At 47.1% G+C, this 22,128-nt stretch overlaps 1 protein-coding gene across 4 annotated transcripts in view; it reads left to right on the top strand.

Annotated features, from left to right (window-relative positions):
* Positions 1-316: 316 nt before the first annotated feature.
* EPS8 (EGFR pathway substrate 8, signaling adaptor) overlaps positions 317-22,128 on the top strand; it is a 168,620-nt gene continuing 146,808 nt past the window's right edge. For 2 of the 4 annotated variants that reach the window (XM_063446601.1, XM_063446599.1), the window contains exons 1-3: positions 317-497; positions 14,735-14,863; positions 16,850-16,940. In XM_063446601.1, the coding sequence (XP_063302671.1) occupies positions 16,879-16,940 (62 nt within the window). In that variant the 5' untranslated portion in view covers positions 317-497; positions 14,735-14,863; positions 16,850-16,878. The remainder of the gene's footprint in view (positions 498-14,734; positions 14,864-16,849; positions 16,941-22,128) is intronic. The other 2 variants (XM_063446600.1, XM_063446602.1) reach the window with 2 other exon arrangements.

The raw sequence follows: 22,128 nt of genomic DNA, 5'->3' as shown, positions 1-22,128 counted from the left end.
GGCAACATGTATTTTTCCCTAAAAACTTTCTACTTTTTTTTTTTTTTTTTTTTTTTTTTCTGTAACTTTCAATATTTGGGCTATTTTTTCATACTAACTGCCCGTCTTTGATTGTTTGAAAGTTGAAGCTGCTGCTCTGTGTCCCTAACCTTCATCTCAAGGTGCGATGAGGAAATGTCGCTGTGGGCAGGAGCAGACAGGTGTACTCCGGAGCTGGGCTTCAATCCTGGGCGACATTTAGCTTGTTTTTATTCTGTATTTTTAGCATCGGTTGCTTTATAGGTTCCTTCAGTGGAGTTGGGTCATAAACCCTTCGGTCCCTCCTCTGCCATAGTACAGTCATTAAACGTGCTTATCTCTGTCCATTGCCGCGGGGAGGGTGTTATTGGTGGATTATAATCTCGTTCCTGGAAGCTGCGTTCACCTGTTTTACCTTCACATTATCGGCTTGCTGCACAAAAACCTTCTCCGGAGTCTTGTGCTCTCAGTAGCCCAGGGTGAGTGCAAGGCTGGGGGGGGGGCACACCGTCACACGCTTCCCCTCTAACTGGGGGGCCTATGGTCACATGCTGCCACACTTACTGGGGGCAAAGGGCACGCTTGCCAGGGGTACTCTGCGCACTGTGTACATGCTGGCATGCTCACACGGACACTCGCAGGGGGAGAGGGCCTGCTGTGTCTCCCTGTTAGGCGCGCACTCTGCCTCCCTTTGGGCACACTGCCCACACCCAGGGAAATCATTTAATGGTGGCTGGGGAGGTTTAACTTCCAAACAGGGTCTTTGGGCCCCTAGCAGGCTCCTCCAGGAGCTCATGGCATAGGCATGTTTGCCACAGAGTCATCTACGGTTTACACTTCCTTTATAGCACATTCTGTTTAATTTAGAATTTCTTCTATCCTGCTCTGTTAATAGCTTGCTAGACCTTGCAGGAACCTATGTGTGTGATTCAAGTTCTATTTACAGAGCTGGAGATAAAAAAAAACAACTTTTCAAGTAACTTACGTCTGAAAATGAAAGCCCGTTTTTTCATGCTTTGTCAGTCACACCCAGGGGAGGTGTGGCTATGGCTACAGAAACAAAGTGATTTTACTCCTAATGGGGGAAAAAAACCTGAGATTGAGAGAAAGCAGCTGTTAAAGGAGATCTGTAACTGGCTGGGAACACCCATGGGTGTAGGTATGTTCAGTCCAGAGGATAATGCAGTCCCCGCACTTTAGATTAGGGGTCCATGAAGAGACATGGGTGGGCTTGTCAATGGTCTATCATGGATTGCTTGTTGTGGCAGGAGCTCTGTGTGATTGATGTATCATTGTCTCTGGGTCTGTCTGTGTAGATACATTTGTCTTTGTTCCATGTGGTCCTTGGTATAATCCCGGAGGTAACGCAGGCCTGGGATCCTCTATATTGGTTATCCAATGTTTACCTCGGCTGATCTGTCATTTGTTTTAATGAAATACGATTAATTGGCTTTTATCCATTTTATTTGTGAAATCAATCTTTTCACACACAACTATTCACATTCGGATTATAACATATAGATTTTGTGTGTTTATCTGTTTTAATGCCATCCCTCCCCTCTGTATGTATTGATTTACACTGTCTGGGATTTAGGAAATACCCCCCCCCCCCCCTCCAGTATGTATTGATTTACACTGTCTGGGATTTAGGAAATACCACCTGTGGCGAAGCCAACCTCGCTACTGTGAACTGGAGGAGCCTGGTTGCCCGCCTGCTGCCTTTAGATTATGGACCGGCAGCTAAAGGGTTAATTTTGCTGTGCAGGAGGATTTATTTCTCCCTCTCTGCACAGCCGTTCGGTAGATTCTATCTACCGAACAAACAGCCGTTTATCAGCTTCCCCAGAGCCGTGGGAAGCCGGCCGGCGCTGTTAATTGGCCTCCTAGAAGCTGGAGTGTGCTGCCAATTTACCTCCCTGAAGCTGCAGTTAACCGCAGCTTAATTGATTGTTACTGGGTGGTCGCGGTTACACTTAGCCGCCACACGATGGCGCTGTTCTGGAGCTCCTGGGCAGCCAGCGCTTGTCTGCCCGGATTTCATGCACCAAACTCGGACACTGTTACGTGCAGGCACCGCTGAACCTCCAGCCCCTGGTTCTAATTCGTATGGATTTGGTGAATACATGTAAATTCGGTAGTTTGTTTTATGTGAATGTTTTAACACCGATAGCCATGCCATGGAGCCTGTTCGTATAATTAAAGACTTTGGCTCCATGGCAATTAAAATGTATTTGTGTGATCTGGGTGCCATTCACCTAATAATGTGCACCCAGACCTGAGCTATCTGGGGATATGTTACATGTCTGTGTTTTGTGTATAAAATGTGTCTTTATGTATTTTAAAGTGATAGTCTGTCTTTGTGTCCCCACGTGTGTAATGGAGTCTTGCCTTTGTCCTGGGAGATAATTGAATTATTTCTCTAATTATCTCCAGGACAGAGAGGAGGAAGCCAGGATGCATTGTGGGAAAGTATTGTGGCTGTATGTACTAAAGTGATACATGTCTGTCTGCTGTTTCAGTCTCCCATTTGGTCCCTTAGGGGAGTGTCCACCAGGTGGGAGACCTGCATAAATACTGGGCAGGTAGCACTCAGTAGAACAGATTCTGCTTGACCCTCAAACCGATGTGTCGTCTCGTTTTTGGGGGAATTGGATTGTATGCTGACTGCCAGGAGTGTAAGCGGATTGTATGCTTTTCCTGTTCGGCTGATTCCAGGGTTCGTGTGTTTCCAGTTCGGGAGTTTCCAGAATTCGTGCAGTTTGAAGTTCGGGAGATTGGTGCTTGCAGTAGCTGCTGGTCTAGGAAAAAGGGGATTATCGCCTAAACGATTTTTATCCCCTTTTGAGCAAAACGGTCCGTTATACCACCCTGTATGTATTGATTTACACTGTCTGGGATTTAGGAAATACACCCCCCCCCCCCCCTGTATGTATTGATTTACACTGTCTGGGATTTAGGAAATACCCCCCCCCCCCCTGTATGTATTGATTTACACTGTCTGGGATTTAGGAAATACCCCCCCCCCCCCCCTGTATGTATTGATTTACACTGTCTGGGATTTAGGAAATACCCCCCCCCCCCCCCTGTATGTATTGATTTACACTGTCTGGGATTTAGGAAATACCCCCCCCCCCCCCTGTATGTATTGATTTACACTGTCTGGGATTTAGGAAATAACCCCCCCCCCCCCTGTATGTATTGACTTACACTGTCTGGGATTTAGGAAATACCCCCCCCCCCCCCTGTATGTATTGATTTACACTGTCTGGGATTTAGGAAATACCCCCCCCCCCCCCTGTATGTATTGATTTACACTGTCTGGGATTTAGGAAATACCCCCCCCCCCCCCTGTATGTATTGATTTACACTGTCTGGGATTTAGGAAATACCCCCCCCCCCCCTGTATGTATTGATTTACACTGTCTGGGATTTAGGAAATACCCCCCACCCCCCCCCCTGTATGTATTGATTTACACTGTCTGGGATTTAGGAAATACCCCCCCCCCCCCCCTGTATGTATTGATTTACACTGTCTGGGATTTAGGAAATACCCCCCCCCCCCCCCCCCCTGTATGTATTGATTTACACTGTCTGGGATTTAGGAAATACCCCCCCCCCCCCCCCCCTGTATGTATTGACTTACACTGTCTGGGATTTAGGAAATACCCCCCCCCCCCCCCCTGTATGTATTGATTTACACTGTCTGGGATTTAGGAAATACCCCCCCCCCCCCCCTGTATGTATTGATTTACACTGCACTGTCTGGGATTTAGGAAATACCCCCCCCCCCCCCCTGTATGTATTGACTTACACTGTCTGGGATTTAGGAAATACCCCCCCCCCCCCCCCCTGTATGTATTGATTTACACTGTCTGGGATTTAGGAAATACCCCCCCCCCCCCCCCTGTATGTATTGACTTACACTGTCTGGGATTTAGGAAATACCCCCCCCCCTGCCTGTATGTATTGATTTACACTGTCTGGGATTTAGGAAATACCCCCCCCCCCCCCCCCCCCGTATGTATTGACTTACACTGTCTGGGATTTAGGAAATACCCCCCCCCCCCCCCTGTATGTATTGATTTACACTGTCTGGGATTTAGGAAATACCCCCCCCCCCCCCCCTGTATGTATTGATTTACACTGTCTGGGATTTAGGAAATACCCCCCCCCCCCCCTGTATGTATTGATTTACACTGTCTGGGATTTAGGAAATACCCCCCCCCCCCCCCTGTATGTATTGATTTACACTGTCTGGGATTTAGGAAATACCCCCCCCCCCTGTATGTATTGATTTACACTGTCTGGGATTTAGGAAATACCCCCCCCCCCCCCTGTATGTATTGATTTACACTGTCTGGGATTTAGGAAATACCTCCCCCCCCCCCCTGTATGTATTGATTTACACTGTCTGGGATTTAGGAAATACCCCCCCCCCCCCCCCTGTATGTATTGATTTACACTGTCTGGGATTTAGGAAATACCCCCCCCCCCCCTGTATGTATTGATTTACACTGTCTGGGATTTAGGAAATACCCCCCCCCCCCCCCGTATGTATTGATTTACACTGTCTGGGATTTAGGAAATACCCCCCCCCCCTGTATGTATTGATTTACACTGTCTGGGATTTAGGAAATACCCCCCCCCCCCCCTGTATGTATTGACTTACACTGTCTGGGATTTAGGAAATACCCCCCCCCCCCCCCCTGTATGTATTGATTTTCACTGTCTGGGATTTAGGAAATACCCCCCCCCCCCTGTATGTATTGATTTACACTGTCTGGGATTTAGGAAATACCCCCCCCCCCCCCCCCTGTATGTATTGATTTACACTGTCTGGGATTTAGGAAATACCCCCCCCCCCCCCCTGTATGTATTGATTTACACTGTCTGGGATTTAGGAAATACCCCCCCCCCCCCCCTGTATGTATTGATTTACACTGTCTGGGATTTAGGAAATACCCCCCCCCCCCCCTGTATGTATTGATTTACACTGTCTGGGATTTAGGAAATACCCCCCCCCCCCCTGTATGTATTGACTTACACTGTCTGGGATTTAGGAAATAACCCCCCCCCCCCCTGTATGTATTGATTTACACTGTCTGGGATTTAGGAAATACCCCCCCCCCCCCTGTATGTATTGACTTACACTGTCTGGGATTTAGGAAATACCCCCCCCCCCCCCTGTATGTATTGATTTACACTGTCTGGGATTTAGGAAATACCCCCCCCCCCCTGTATGTATTGATTTACACTGTCTGGGATTTAGGAAATACCCCCCCCCCCCCTGTATGTATTGATTTACACTGTCTGGGATTTAGGAAATACCCCCCCCCCCCCGTATGTATTGATTTACACTGTCTGGGATTTAGGAAATACACCCCCCCCCCCCCCTGTATGTATTGACTTACACTGTCTGGGATTTAGGAAATACCCCCCCCCCCCCTGTATGTATTGATTTACACTGTCTGGGATTTAGGAAATACCCCCCCCCCCCCCCTGTATGTATTGACTTACACTGTCTGGGATTTAGGAAATACCCCCCCCCCCCTGTATGTATTGATTTACACTGTCTGGGATTTAGGAAATACCCCCCCCCCCCCCTGTATGTATTGACTTACACTGTCTGGGATTTAGGAAATACCCCCCACCCCCCCCCCCCCCTGTATGTATTGATTTACACTGTCTGGGATTTAGGAAATACCCCCCCCCCCCCCCCTGTATGTATTGATTTACACTGTCTGGGATTTAGGAAATACCCCCCCCCCCCCCCCCTGTATGTATTGATTTACACTGTCTGGGATTTAGGAAATACCCCCCCCCCCCCCCCTGTATGTATTGATTTACACTGTCTGGGATTTAGGAAATACCCCCCCCCCCCCCCCCTGTATGTATTGATTTACACTGTCTGGGATTTAGGAAATACCCCCCCCCCCCCCTGTATGTATTGATTTACACTGTCTGGGATTTAGGAAATACCCCCCCCCCCCCCCTGTATGTATTGATTTACACTGTCTGGGATTTAGGAAATACCCCCCCCCCCCCCCCCCTGTATGTATTGATTTACACTGTCTGGGATTTAGGAAATACACCCCCCCCCCCCCCCCCCTGTATGTATTGACTTACACTGTCTGGGATTTAGGAAATACCCCCCCCCCCCCCTGTATGTATTGATTTACACTGTCTGGGATTTAGGAAATACCCCCCCCCCCCCCCTGTATGTATTGACTTACACTGTCTGGGATTTAGGAAATACCCCCCCCCCCCCTGTATGTATTGATTTACACTGTCTGGGATTTAGGAAATACCCCCCCCCCCCCCCTGTATGTATTGACTTACACTGTCTGGGATTTAGGAAATACCCCCCCACCCCCTGTATGTATTGACTTACACTGTCTGGGATTTAGGAAATACCCCCCACCCCCCCCCCCTGTATGTATTGATTTACACTGTCTGGGATTTAGGAAATACCCCCCCCCCCCCTGTATGTATTGATTTACACTGTCTGGGATTTAGGAAATACCCCCCCCCCCCCCTGTATGTATTGATTTACACTGTCTGGGATTTAGGAAATACCCCCCCCCCCCCCTGTATGTATTGATTTACACTGTCTGGGATTTAGGAAATACACCCCCCCCCCCCCTGTATGTATTGATTTACACTGTCTGGGATTTGTGGACTGGTGGCCTTGTTTGGTTTTCAGTGGTTTCCATGGAGACGGTGTTAATGTAACTAATGCTTTTTATACCAGCGTCTGTGATGGAGTGACCCCCCAATGCGACTATGTAATAAAGTCAGGAAGTGGATTTATATTTTATTATTTAAACTTGCAGCTCACCCTCTGTCACTAGCGCAGCCTCTCACATTATTTCTAGATGTTTGCTGTTTCGTTAAGGAGCTTTTCATAAGTTGCCCTGAACAAGCCTCGACTATTCGCTGACTTGCCAAACCAGGGGATCTGCAGGTCACAGGGAAGTCACTCACTCAGCATTCATAGCCTGTCATCCGACTAATAATGATTACCTCTGAAACTGTGCTCATCTCTGGCAGGGAATGGGTTAATCTAGGCTCTGTCTGATACAGTGCTTATTTCTGGCAGGGAATGGGTTAATATAGGCTCTGAGAGTCTGATGCTTTAATTCTGTGTAGTGTAATCATGATGCTGAGGAGCACTGTCGTGTTGGGAGGTGAGTAGCGGAGTGTCGTGTTGGGAGGTGAGTGGCGGAGTGTCGTGTTGGGAGATGAGTGGCGGAGTGTCGTGTTGGGAGGTGAGTGGCGGAGTGTCGTGTTGGGAGGTGAGTGGCGGAGTGTCGTGTTGGGAGATGAGTGGCGGAGTGTCGTGTTGGGAGATGAGTGGCGGAGTGTCGTGTTGGGAGATGAGTGTCGTGTTGGGAGGTGAGTAGCGGAATGCATTATAGTGGAAGAACCTCTTTTTTAAGAGCTGTGTTGATTGTGACACCCAGTACAGGAGGCATTTGAAGGTTGGGTGTTATCACGAACGTCTAAATGCTTTCTGTGTGTTAAGGAATTTGTAATGCGACTGGAATTGACGTGATAAAGATAAGTCTTTATTGTAGGAAAGGCTGCTGGAATGTATGTGTGAATTATCCTCTCACAGCTAAAATGCAGTTTAATTACACACCAACAACATTTCTGGCATTATTTCACCGCACCTTACACGAGGAGACTGTGCCCGCCATGATCTGCCGATTCCATTTAGGGTTGTTGGTGATCATGTGACATCTGTCAGACTCTGAACTGTAACTTTAATCCCACGCAAACTGGCGTTAAACCCCACACAAACCGGCTTTAAATCCCATGCAAACTGGCATTAAATCTGTGACAGAACACCTTGTCAATTGTTTTATTCCGCTCTACCCCAACAGCAAGCCTTCTTTATTTGGTTTTCTCTACCCCCTGTTCATTTCCCGAATGGAGATTCATGTTCACCCCCTTATATACCCCCTAGCCCAGACCACCCCGTGACCTCTGGGAGGCTGCCATTCGGATGACCGAACACAAGTACTTTGTCGTCGAACACATGGAACTGATTTCGGCTACTCCAACTCGTGAACCCTGGTGAACTTGTACGGTCCCCTGCTCCTCTCGCAGACAGTCGATGAGAGCGCTATTCGGATAAAAGACTCAATCAACCGAGGGAAGCATTTGCTCCTTAAGAGCCAGGAGGAGCATTCGGTTTTATTCGCACAGGAGCTCTTGAAATTTGACCGGCCGCTGCCTTTCTCCCTTGAACTGTTTTGGGCTACAATCATGTGGCCAACCTGTCAGAACTTTACCCCGATGGTGATTCCCTTACACCGAACGGATCTGAGCGCTATTTGGACAACATGGGCATTCTGATCCGGGCTATTCTGGGATTTAATACATGGGGGTTCGTGTGTAATTTAAATGTGGTGTTGTGCAAATTCTGTATGTTTTCCTGGAACGGAGAGACAATTGAGTTACCAGGCTTTGACTCCATTATCTCCCAGACACCGTGACACCTGGGAGTTTTTTTTTTTTTTGTATGTAGACACTATGCTGGGGGTCTGTGTAAAATATTTTGTCTTGTCTGAATAATCTAGTTCTACTCCCAACATTCATTCTCGACTAATGTATAGGGAAAGCTATACCAGCTATAATCACTACTGCGTTTGGAAGGAGCTAAATGACACTGTGAAAGGGAATTTGTGGCGGCGATACTCTGATGGTCCGCCATGGAATCCAAGTCAAAAGCTGCATTGAATCAATACATTTCTATGCAGAGAGTGGAGACTCTGAATGGCAGTCACACTGTGCAGCACTGCCCCAGGAAGCACCTCTAGCAGCCATCTGAGGAGTGGCCAGTGGAGTTGTCCCTAGGCTGTAATGTAAACACGGCATTTCCTTTGAAAAAACCCTGTTTACTGCAAAAAGCCTGAAGGGACTGATTCTACTCACCACAACAAATACATTAGGCTGTATACTATACATAAAGCGGACCCCAAGTGCTCTTTAACTTGCGGAAGTCTTTTATTTGTGTAGTGTCTCCTTTCCTCCCCGTTTAGACAAAATGCAGATTATAATAAGAATTGACCCTTCTTTATATAAGTGAATTTGGTTACATCCCCCTGGCTGTCAATCAGACAGACGGTCCTGCAACTTCCTGGTTTGTTTCGCTCAAGGGAGATAAACTCAAGAGGCAGCATTTGCCCGGAGCACCTGCCTTGTAAAGACTTCTCATTGAGATGCATTGGGAAGTCTGATTGGACAGCCACAGAGAGTCTGGGGGCGGGGTTAGAAGGGGAGAGATTGCAGACGAGATCTGCAGCTTTTACAAGCTTTCTTTATAAATGCAACCAATGGAAAACAATGTATAATTAAATGCACGTATGTTTTCATTGGCAGTATATCTGCTAAATATTTTGTAACCTTTTAATTTTGGCAGTGGAGTGTCCTTGTAACGGAAATGATTGTGGGATCCCATTTAAACCTGGATCATTTTAGAATTGCTGCTAAATATGTTAAACATTTGAATAAATACTGGAAATGCTGTCACATAGAATTTTTTTTTATGTTTTCACTTTGATTTCGTAACAAACCGTGGTTATCATGTTTTGTATCTGAATGACGGTATCGATCCAATATTTACTTTAGCAAAGTAATGGAAACTTTGGGAAACGCCTTAGTACAACTGAGTTAAGAACTTTAACCTCCTCAGTACGATTCCTCCCTTGTTCTGACGTCTTGTATATTGCTGTTTCTAGATCATCTGTGTTGTAATCTTTCCCACTTTTAGTTTATAGAATGTCATCTAGTGGACCCTGGCTCTGAAAGACTATGAACTGTGTGTGGCTTCCAGAGAGATGACCCTTGAGGCTGTCAATCTATTAAACGGCCTACTTAGTTTTATCCCAAACTCTCGTCTTTTAGTCACATGTAGTTAGTGAATATATTTTCTTCCTACTATTAACAAGGAGATATTTGTGGTGTTTATTCATGTGAGCAGAGCACGTTTCTTAAATGAAAGCTTGTTGTAACTTATTGCTTGTGCATTTGTTAAACATCTGAATAAAGCTAGTCCTCCCTCCCCCCCCCCCTCGCGCCTCACTGCGCCATCGCAATGCTCCACAAGATACAAACAAAATGACACACTGTTATTTCATCCTATTTTCATAAATTGGATGCGTTTATAATGATCCCAGAGACGAATTGGGCTGCTGGTAGAAAACTGCTTGTTTTTGTCGTTAAGTGGTTTTCTTCACCTGGTCGGAAAATTAGGGATGCACCGAAAATTTGGGCTGAAAATGACTCCCCTCTCCCCCTCTATAGTTTTATTAATATTTGACTTTTTAATGAATTTAGTTAATCCAATATGAAAGACTTCCCTTCTCTTTTTGTAGTGTTCTCCCCCCCCCCCCGTCCCATGGTGTTCCCCCGTCCCATGGTGTTCCCCCCCCGTCCCATGGTGTTCCCCCCCCCCGTCCCATGGTGTTCCCCCCCCGTCCCATGGTGTTCCCCCCCCGTCCCATGGTGTTCCCCCCCCGTCCCATGGTGTTCCCCCCCTGTCCCATGGTGTTCCCCCCCCGTCCCATGGTGTTCCACCCCCGTCCCATGGTGTTCCCCTCCCGTCCCATGGTGTTCCCCTCCCGTCCCATGGTGTTCCCCCCCCCGTCCCATGGTGTTCCCCCCCCGTCCCATGGTGTTCCCCCCCCCCGTCCCATGGTGTTCCCCCCCCCCCGTCCCATGGTGTTCCCCCCCCCCCCGTCCCATGGTGTTCCCCCCCCCCCGTCCCATGGTGTTCCCCCCCCCCGTCCCATGGTGTTCCCCCCCCCCGTCCCATGGTGTTCCCCCCCCCCGTCCCATGGTGTTCCCCCCCCCCGTCCCATGGTGTTCCCCCCCCCCGTCCCATGGTGTTTCCCCCCCCCGTCCCATGGTGTTTCCCCCCCCCGTCCCATGGTGTCCCCCCCCCCCCATGGTGTTCCCCCCCGTCCCATGGTGTTCCCCCCCCGTCCCATGGTGTTCCCCCCCGTCCCATGGTGTTCTTTCCCCCCCCTCATCCCATAGTGTTCTTCCCCCCCATCCCATAGTGTTCTTCCCCCCCCATCCCATAGTGTTCTTCCCCCCCATCCCATAGTGTTCTTCCCCCCCATCCCATAGTGTTCTTCCCCCCCATCCCATAGTGTTCTTCCCCCCCCTCCCTCATCCCATAGTGTTCTTCCCCCCCTCCCTCATCCCATAGTGTTCTTTCCCCCCTCCCTCATCCCATAGTGTTCTTTCCCTCCCTCATCCTATAGTGTCTTCTTTTCCCCCCTCCCCGTCCCATAGTGTTCTTTCCCCCCCACACCGTCCCTAGTGCAGTATTCTTGACTTTTCATGTGATCAATTCTATCTTTCATTGTCATAAATAATCATCTGAATTCTTGATGCTAGCATGTCTGTTAAACTACAAAAATAAATATATTTAAAAAAAAATAAAAAATTATTTTGACAAATTACCCATTTTCGGCCGAAATTTCTGTGCACCCCTACGGGAAATATTTCTTTTTTTTTTTTACTGTAGAATATCTGCTCTGTGACAGGGACGCATTGGAGTGATTAAATGAACACATGACGAGCCTTAGAAAAATGAGCAGATTTTCATTGTAGGCGTATTATATAATCAGTCATTTTAAATACACCCACTTAACAAAGATAAATTGGCACATTTAATTACAAAATAGCTGCAGTATTATTCGCTTTAAAATGAGAATTTTATGTGTCTAGTTTTTGTAATTTGCTGATAAACACACTGGGAGAGATTTATCAATGTCTTCTGTTTTAAAAGCGATCTAAAGTACATCAAATTGTGCAATCACCATCGAAACAAGAAAAAACTGTAGGTGAGTTTCAGTGGTGAATCCTCCCCTTTTCCAATTTTCCTCCACTTTTTGGAACCGAAAACTTTGATAAATCTCCCATAGTGTGCTACGGGACGAATGAAATCCCTGGTCCATAGTACTGCAGGATTTATTAGTAAGTGTGCTACGGGACGAATGAAATCCCTGGTTCATAGTGCAGCGGCATTTATTAGTAAGTGTGCTACAGGACGAATGAAATCCCTGGTCCATAGTACTGCAGGATTTATTAGTAAGTATGCTACGGGACGAATGAAATCCCTGGTCCATAGTACTGCAGGATTTATTAGTAAGTGTGCTATGGGACGAATGAAATCCCTGGTCCATAGTACTGCAGGATTTATTAGTAAGTGTGCTACGGGACGAATGAAATCCCTGGTCCATAGTACTGCAGGATTTATTAGTAAGTGTGCTATGGGACGAATGAAATCCCTGGTCCATAGTACTGCAGGATTTATTAGTAAGTGTGCTATGGGACGAATGAAATCCCTGGTCCATAGTACTGCAGGATTTATTAGTAAGTGTGCTATGGGACGAATGAAATCCCTGGTCCATAGTACTGCAGGATTTATTAGTAAGTGTGCTATGGGACGAATGAAATCCCTGGTCCATAGTACTGCAGGATTTATTAGTAAGTGTGCTATGGGACGAATGAAATCCCTGGTCCATAGTACTGCAGGATTTATTAGTAAGTGTGCTACGGGACGAATGAAATCCCTGGTCCATAGTACTGCAGGATTTATTAGTAAGTGTGCTACGGGACGAATGAAATCCCTGGTCCATAGTACTGCAGGATTTATTAGTAAGTGTGCTACAGGACGAATGAAATCCCTGGTCCATAGTACTGCAGGATTTATTAGTAAGTATGCTACGGGACGAATGAAATCCCTGGTCCATAGTACTGCAGGATTTATTAGTAAGTGTGCTATGGGACGAATGAAATCCCTGGTCCATAGTACTGCAGGATTTATTAGTAAGTGTGCTACGGGACGAATGAAATCCCTGGTCCATAGTACTGCAGGATTTATTAGTAAGTGTGCTATGGGACGAATGAAATCCCTGGTCCATAGTACTGCAGGATTTATTAGTAAGTGTGCTATGGGACGAATGAAATCCCTGGTCCATAGTACTGCAGGATTTATTAGTAAGTGTGCTATGGGACGAATGAAATCCCTGGTCCATAGTACTGCAGGATTTATTAGTAAGTGTGCTACAGGACGAATGAAATCCCTGGTTCATAGTGCAGCGGGATTTATTAGTAAGTGTGCTACGGGATGAATGAAATCCCTGGTCCATAGTACTGCAGGATTTATTAGTAAGTGTGCTACAGGACGAATGAAATCCCTGGTTCATAGTGCAGCGGGATTTATTAGTAAGTGTGCTACGGGATGAATGAAATCCCTGGTTCATAGTGCAGCGGGATTTATTAGTAAGTGTGCTAAGGGACGAATGAAATCCCTGGTCCATACTACTGCGGGATTTATTGGTGTGCTACGGGACGAATGAAATCCCTGGTTCATAGTACTGCAGGATTTATTAGTAAGTGTGCTATGGGACAAATGAAATCCCTGGTTCATAGTGCAGCGGGATTTATTAGTAAGTGTGCTATGGGACGAATGAAATCCCTGGTTCATAGTGCAGCAGGATTTATTAGTAAGTATGCTATGGGACGAATTAAATTCCTGGTCCATAGTGCAGTGGGATTTATTAGTAAGTGTGCTACGGGATGAATGAAATCCCTGGTCCATAGTACAGCGGGATTTATTAGTAAGTATGCTATGGGACGAATTAAATTCCTGGTCCATAGTGCAGTGGGATTTATTAGTAAGTGTGCTACGGGATGAATGAAATCCCTGGTCCATAGTACAGCGGGATTTATTAGTAAGTATGCTATGGGACGAATTAAATTCCTGGTCCATAGTGCAGCGGGATTTATTAGTAACGCTTTGTGTACAGCCATGCGTAGCATACTGACCTCTCCCGTTGCTCAGTTAATATTTAACCCGCAGACATGTGTAAGTCACCAAATGGCAAAGTTCAAATTCCATAGAATATTATGTCAATGCTGTTAAAACATTTTTGCTTTATTCACTTAACTGCGAATTTGTCACGGCTTGACAAGAGACCTGCACTTTTTATGCTGAAACCATTGTATCGGGGGAGTGGGGGGAATCAAACTGCTTGCAAATGATAAGTACTGGTTATAGTGCTAGGAATGAATATTACGGTATATACCATATAACATATGAAAATCTAAAAACTCCACTAAATGTGCTTAGAAATCAGTCTGTGTTAACACCGTTTTCTTATTCTGAATTGCCCTTTGGTTTGATAAATTATTAGTAAGTAAGAAAAGGCACAGCCCCACCCTGTGCCACACTCACACCCATAAAATGAGTGTCCTTTTTTTCCCCCATTTGAACTGTTGGGAGGAGATTCCATTCACTAGGAACAGACAGTGCCCACTAGAGGAGTCCGTACACCATGGGCGGACCTTCACCACTCTGTGCCATTTAGAACTCGTATATTTGCAATTGAGCAGCAAATCAGGAGAATGTAGGAAAATGTCTTCTCCACAGGTGAGATGAATGAAGTGATGTGCAAATGTATTTATAAAAAAGTAACTTGCATACAAGTTATCCAAAATGAAGAGTATTGAGCTGGACATATGGTCAGGAAAATAGGAGCTGGTCTCCATTACTCCCTCACAGTAGTGATCGAATGCTGACTTACAGGAGCTAGCTTCGGTTACTCAGCTCTATATTTCTAGGTAACATGGCTGTGCAGTTTCTAAAAATCTCTACAGCTGTTTAATTCTACTTTTATGTTTCTCTTTCTAGATTTAACCGTTCAGAGCCGTTTGGGAGGCTCTCCTGGAATTATTCAGGGTAATGAAATGGGATCCTCCACGTGTTCCTGACAAAGCGATTCCATCAAACACCTTCTACGTGATCGTGGCACTTCAAAAGGTCCAAACTAAATCCTGTACTAAAATTTATTGAATACTTTCCTGAAATTACTACCATACAGAGAGTAATTCTTCTGAAATCCCAACAGGGTGAATCGACCTGCTTTTTCACAGGTTTTAGTAGGCATTACAGCCCTGCACTAAACGATGGCTACTGCCATTGAGGGAATTAAAACGCTGTTACAATACGTGGTACATTGAAGCCGTGTACTACATGGCCATCTGTGTGCTATTGGGAGCAATAAAGGTCTATACTGAGCTTATGCACTGTGTGACGAACTGAGCCGTCAGCGCGTGTTTATGCACTGTGTGACGAACTGAGCCGTCAGCGCGTGTTTATGCACTGCGTGACGAACTGAGCAGTCGGAGCGTGTTTATGCACTCCGTTTTGCACACGAGGTTAAAAACCGTTTAGGCGATATTCCCCTTTTCAGATGCACAGACAGCTACTGCAAGCACCAATCACCCGAACTGCAAACACACGAATGCTGTAAACAGCCGAACAGGAAAAACCATACGAACAGTACACTCCTGGCAGTCGCACTGTAACAGCATACAATCCAATGCCCCCCAAGAACGAGACGACACTTTGAGGGCGTTTGAGGGTCAAGCAGAACTTATTTACTGGGGCTACCTGCCAGGCTTTTATGAAGGTCTCCCACCTGGTGGACACTCCCCTAGAGGACCAGATGGAAGACTGGGAAACATATTGGACATTGACCAATCACAAGCTTACAATCCCACAATGCATCACAATCCCTCCTCTGTGTCCTGAACATAATTGGGAAGTAATCCAATTATCTCCAAGGACAGAGGCAAAACTCCATTAACCACATGGCAGACAAAGGACAATAAAAGACATAAGAATACATACTGTTACATTTATCACATAGAACATACACATTCTACCTATCCCCAGATAGCTTGGATCTGAGCGCACATTATTACCGGATGGCGCTCAGATCACATATATACAGTTCAATCGCCATGGAGCCAAAGTATTTCATACAGTCTTTCAGTATACGGCTGGGCTCCATGGCATAGCTATCTGGGTTAGCATGGCTTTAACAGTCCGCAGAAAGGCACGAACCAGCCTTTCTGCAGGGAAAAAGAACAGTGTTAAACATGAGGCCATGGTCCAGTGGCGAGGTTGGTTCCGCCACAGTGACGAACTGAGCCGTCAGCGCGGGTTTATGCACTGTGGGACGAGCTGAGCCGTCAGCGCGGGTTTATGCACTGCGGGACGAGCTGAGCCGTCAGCGCGGGTTTATGCACTGCGGGACGAGCTGAGCCGTCAGCGCGGGTTTATGCACTGCGGGACGAGCTGAGCCGTCAGCGCGGGTTTATGCACTGCGGGACGAGCTGAGCCGTCAGCGCGGGTTTATGCACTGCGGGACGAGCTGAGCCGTCAGCGCGGGTTTATGCACTGCGGGACGAGCTGAGCCGTCAGCGCGGGTTTATGCACTGCGGGACGAGCTGAGCCGTCAGCGCGGGTTTATGCACTGCGGGACGAGCTGAGCCGTCAGCGCGGGTTTATGCACTGCGGGACGAGCTGAGCCGTCAGCGCGGGTTTATGCACTGCGGGACGAGCTGAGCCGTCAGCGCGGGTTTATGCACTGCGGGACGAGCTGAGCCGTCAGCGCGGGTTTATGCACTGCGGGACGAGCTGAGCCGCCAGCGCGGGTTTATGCACTGCGGGACGAGCTGAGCCGCCAGCGCGTGTTAATGCACTGCGGGACGAGCTGAGCCGTCAGCGCGTGTTAATGCACTGCGGGACGAGCTGTGCCGTCAGCGCGTGTTTATGCATAATAATTTTCATAATTGCATAATATTTGGAACATATTTCCTTGAGAGATGATCCACAGTCTTACTATTTTAGATATATCATATTTTTAGAGAGGAGTAATTCTAAATTTAGTAAAATATTTTGTGGTTTACATACAGGTTATTTTGCTGTCATCCATTGGGTTATTTTTTCTTTCTTTAGTAGTTTTCACAATTATAACGGAATCAAGAATGAATGGCTATTTCTCAAACTACAGCCAAGGCGGGTTTCGAAGTAATTCTCCACAATCATCGTAAGTTATTTTTAATACTCTTTATTTTCATTTCTATATCTTCTACTACTTTTCCTTTTTCACTAAACCTTTGTAGTTTATTGATTTACAATACAGACTGAGTGCTCCGGTGGGGATTGGGGAAGGAGGTGGGTGATCACAGCTGGCAGGTTTGGGAAATAGGTGGGTGATCACAGCTGGCAGGTTTGGTGAAGGAGGTGGGTGATCGCAGCTGGCAGGTTTGGGGAAGGAGGTGGGTGATCGCAGCTGGCAGGTTTGGGGAAGGAGGTGGGTGATCGCAGCTGGCAGGTTTGGGGAAGGAGGTGGGTGATCGCAGCTGGCAGGTTTGGGGAAGGAGGTGGGTGATCGCAGCTGGCAGGTTTGGGGAAGGAGGTGGGTGATCGCAGCTGGCAGGTTTGGGGAAGGAGGTGGGTGATCGCAGCTGGCAGGTTTGGGGAAGGAGGTGGGTGATCGCAGCTGGCAGGTTTGGGGAAGGAGGTGGGTGATCGCAGCTGGCAGGTTTGGGGAAGGAGGTGGGTGATCGCAGCTGGCAGGTTTGGGGAAGGAGGTGGGTGATCGCAGCTGGCAGGTTTGGGGAAGGAGGTGGGTGATCGCAGCTGGCAGGTTTGGGGAAGGAGGTGGGTGATCACAGCTGGCAGGTTTGGAGAAGGTGGGTGGTCACAGCTGGCAGATTTGGGGAAGGAGGTGGGAGATCGCTGCTGCTCGGTGTGACGGTAGTCACCATCACTGAGAGCGTAAGGACACTTTACAAAGGTTCCTATGTCTAAGTCACCCTGTACCCATTATAGGTGCACGGTGTTTATAATGTGTTTGTATATTGTTAAAGGACCACTATAGGCACCCAGACCACTTCAGCTCAATGAAGTGGTCTCTGTTCCAGGTCCCTCTAGTTTTAACCCTGCAGCTGAAAACATAGTTTCACAGAAACGGCTTTGTTTCACTGAGGATGAATCCAGCCTCTAGTGGCTGTCTCACTGAGGGTGGGGGACCTAACTAGTTTGTTTTCCAGGCACTATAGTGCTCCTTTAATCGTTTTGTGTGCTCTCACGTCCTGTTCATGCTTGTTACCAACTAGTGGATTTGGCTATGGAGTCTGTAATGCGCCCTCTGTTGGTAGCAACAGCAATATGCACTATCTGAATAGCAAGGCTAGTTAATTTGCATAATGCATTTTCTGCAAGCAGGAGAGGTATTTTGTGTTGGTTTTTGATTTCCCCACCGCTTTGTAGATATTTTATTGTGTTATTAGAATTATCTGTTTGTTCTCTGATATGTTTTGATTTGTATTTTTATTGAATTGTCACCATAATTTACATGTAAGGAGCATTTGGGTCAATCCCAAGAAAAAACATTGTTTTGTATGTTCTATTTGGATCGGTGTCCTGTGAGATTTTTAGGGATCCCATCCGCAGAGTTGTGGTACCTGGTGGCTGGCTGCATGATCCCACTAGCTCTGGGATAAATCAAGAGAGCTAGGCCTGAAAGCTGTAAAGGCAATAGAAATCACATTGCAGGCAGAGGTGCATATCTGGTTTGGAAGAAGGGCTGCAGGGGAATAGGTAGAGTGGGTGACACCTGCCTGGAAGGAGAGCTGTAGCCTGGTCGGGTGGAACAGCTCCAGAAGGACCACAGTCAAATCACGATGACTGGGGCAGAGGTCTTCCCAACTAGAAAGTGGTCCTTGGCAGTAACCGGCCGGGGTACAGGGAGTTCCGCTTCAGCAGCTGGGCAATCGCTTCTGGCAGGTTTGGGGAAGAAGGTGGGCGATCGGGGTGGGGTTTGGGGAAAGAGGTGGGCGATCGCTGCTGGCAGGTATGGGGAAGAAGGTGGGCGATCGGGGTGGGGTTTGGGGAAAGAGGTGGGCGATCGCTCCTGGCAGGTATGGAGAAGAAGGTGGGCTATTGCTCCTGGCAGATTTGGGGCAGGAGTTGGGTGATCGCTGCGGGGGGATGGGGAAATTTGGGGAAGGAGGTGAGTGATCGGTGCAGGGCGGTTTGGGGAAGGAGGTGGGCGTTTGCTGCAGCGGGGTTTGGGGAAGGAGGTGGGCGATCGGTGCAGCAGGAGATTGCTATGGGTGAGGAGTTTGGGGAAGGGACTGGATACTATGCTGTCAGTAGATGTGGAGAAGGAGTTGAGAGCTTTAGTCCAGGAGCTATACAGGAAACATTAGCTACACGTGGATGGTCTGGTGTATAACCTACATGGACAGAAAGGTGTATAATATAGCTATATAGACAGGTTTAGAATATATCTACGTGGACAGATAGGTGGATGATATAGCTGCATGTGGACAGATAGGTGGATAAGTGGTGGACCGCCTGGCACCCCGACTGGGTACCTCTGCTAATCGTGCTTCCTAGTAGTCGCCGAGTACCATAAGCACCGCACCAGAAACAATAAGCACTGTAGCTCTACTTAGCCGCCACAGCTTGGCTGGGGTCTTGCCGTCCCTTCTTATCAAAAAATATAACCATTTATAAAACACCCTAAAATACACATAAAATACATGAAACCCCCACAAAAGTCACATCCCCTGATAGCCCCGATCTGGGTGACCAACATATCCAAAAATCACCCAGATCGGTTCAGGGGTGGTGTTTTCCATGGAAGTCCTGTTTTTGAACGACCGCCCATGTGGCTTAAGCCCCAAATAGTTCCATGAAATCAGGGATAGCAGTTGGCCAACTTGTTCACCTTATCCATGCAAATGAATCCACCAAATAGTGCACCTCCAGGTTGTATAGAAACGAACGCAGGCGATTATGGAAGTCCAGCGGTGTTTGGGAGTTTCAATGTCTGATTTTTAGTTCCATGAGCTTGACACCCAAACACCGCTGCCTGCGTTCGCAGGAACAAGATGGCTGCCACCTCGTGGTCGTTCATATGAACTGAGGTGGAAATCGTTACATGGTGTCAATTGGGCTTAACAAGCACACAGGTGGTCCCTGGTTTGTGCAGTTGTAATTTCCCTAAGCCCTTCGGGAACTTAACGAGAACCAAGCCTTTTATAAATTCTTAATTTTTTGTCAATAGAAAAAGAATTAAGGTTAAAAGGTTTAAAACTTAGGTGCTCCAATCACCAATGTGAGTCACTTATTCACATAAAATTAATTACCGTAATACAGTATTACAAAAATTGTGAATGGTGAGAGCACTCTATAAAACTTTACCCTTATTGTACATGGAATAAACACCACTCTGGTAGATCTAAAAACAAGAATAAAAAATATATAGGGTAATAACGTAGCAACTAAATATGTTAAGAACTGCAAATGGTTAAACTCACATGGTCATGAGCCAGCTTTTACCAGTTCTTAACATATTTAGTTGCTACGTTATTACCCTATATATTTTTTATTCTTGGTTTTTAGATCTACAAGAGTGGTCTTTATTTTTTGTGCTAATATAACAGTACAAGTTTGCCTTGCCACAACAGCATTGGCATGCATAAGAATTATATAATCGAGAATGGTGTGGCTTCCAGGAGACACATTTTTTTTTTTTTTTTTTAACGTTTTTGTAGGACGGGATGCATTGGTTATAGTCAGAAGAAAATCTAGAAGGCATGTGTTAGACTTAACATCTGACTGTGTTTGCAGAGACATCGGTCTCATCTGCCCTATCTGGTGCAGAGATCTGTCCCATCTGCCCTATCTGCTCCAAGTGTCCTGTCTCTGGATAACAGGCACTGCCGCTGGGGAGTGGGACCGGCTGTTCCCACTCCCATGAGCTTCCACTGTAGTTGGGGGGGGGGAAAGGGACCAGCTTTCTCCTCTCCCGGTATCTCTTGCTGCCGCTGGGAAGAGAGACCAGTTGTCTCATCTCCCTGTAAGGCGTGCTGCCGCTGGGGAGTAGGACAGACTGTCCCCACTCCTGGTACTTCCAGCTGCGATTGGGGAGAGGGGCCGTGTGGCAGCCACTCCAATAGGAAGAGGGGTTCTGCCGCCAGAGATGTTCTTTTCCCCCTAGTGGGAGTGATGCTGTAAGGCAGAGCAGGAACAGCTCTTACAAGAGCTAGTGATTAAGCACTCCAAGCAGAAGCGAGACAGCTGTTATAGCTTTCTCCCACAAACATGAGACGAGGCTCTATGCTGTGGGACAACTGGTTTTAATGGAGCCACACACTGCCTTTTATGACAATCCCCATGCAAGGGGCACTACACCCTGGACCTGAGAGTAGACTACAGTACAAGCATACATGGGATTACATTGGCACTCAGGTCCAGGACCCTCCAATACAAAATGAGACAATCCCTCCCCTGTGCCTGGGAGATAATTAAGTTGGCATAGTTCCTAATCCAATTATCTCCAGGCAAAAAAAAAACCCCACACATTTCAACAGTACCCCGAAAGTACCCATAATAACCATGGAAACCTCACAAAAGTTACATACCCTGATGGGCTTGATCTGGGTGACCAACATGTCCAAAAATCACCCAGATCGGTTCAGGGGTTTGGGATATCCATAGAAGGTCCATGTGACTTAAGCCCAAAATAGTTACATGGAATCTGTGCTAGCGGTCGGTCAATTTATGTAACATAAAAACGAATAAAATACCAAACATAATTCATAATTGCAGTGTGTAGCTTGCTCACCTCATCCATGCAAACAAATCTACCAAATAGTGCCCCTCCAGGTTTTATAGAAACAAGCGCAGGCATTTATGGAAGTCCAGTGCTGCTCGGTAGTTTGAGTGTCAAATTTTAGTTCCATGAGCTCGACACCCAAACACCGCTACCGGCTTTGGCGGGAACAAGATGGCCGTCACCTTATGGTCGTTCATACAAACTGTGGCCACCCAGACGAACAATTGGAACACTGAAGTGGAAATCGTTACAAGGTGTCAATTGGGCTAAACAAGCACACGGGTGGCATAGGGAAATTACAAGAACCAATGATAGAGCTGCATAGGTGGATGATAGAGCTGCATGTGGACAGATAGGTGGATGATAGAGCTGCATGTGGACAGGTAGGTGGATGATAGAGCTGCATGTGGACAGGTAGGTGGATGATAGAGCTGCATGTGGACAGGTAGGTGGATGATAGAGCTGCATGTGGACAGGCAGGTGGATGATAGAGCCTCATGTGGACAGGCAGGTGGATGATAGAGCCTCATGTGGACAGGCAGGTGGATGATAGAGCCGCATGTGGACAGGCAGGTGGATGATAGAGCCGCATGTGGACAGG

This window comes from Pelobates fuscus, chromosome 3, assembly GCF_036172605.1.
Source record: "Pelobates fuscus isolate aPelFus1 chromosome 3, aPelFus1.pri, whole genome shotgun sequence".
Taxonomy (NCBI): Eukaryota; Metazoa; Chordata; class Amphibia; order Anura; family Pelobatidae; genus Pelobates; species Pelobates fuscus.
Note: the sequence above shows the minus strand (reverse complement) of the source record. Positions and strands in the feature narration are given on the sequence as shown.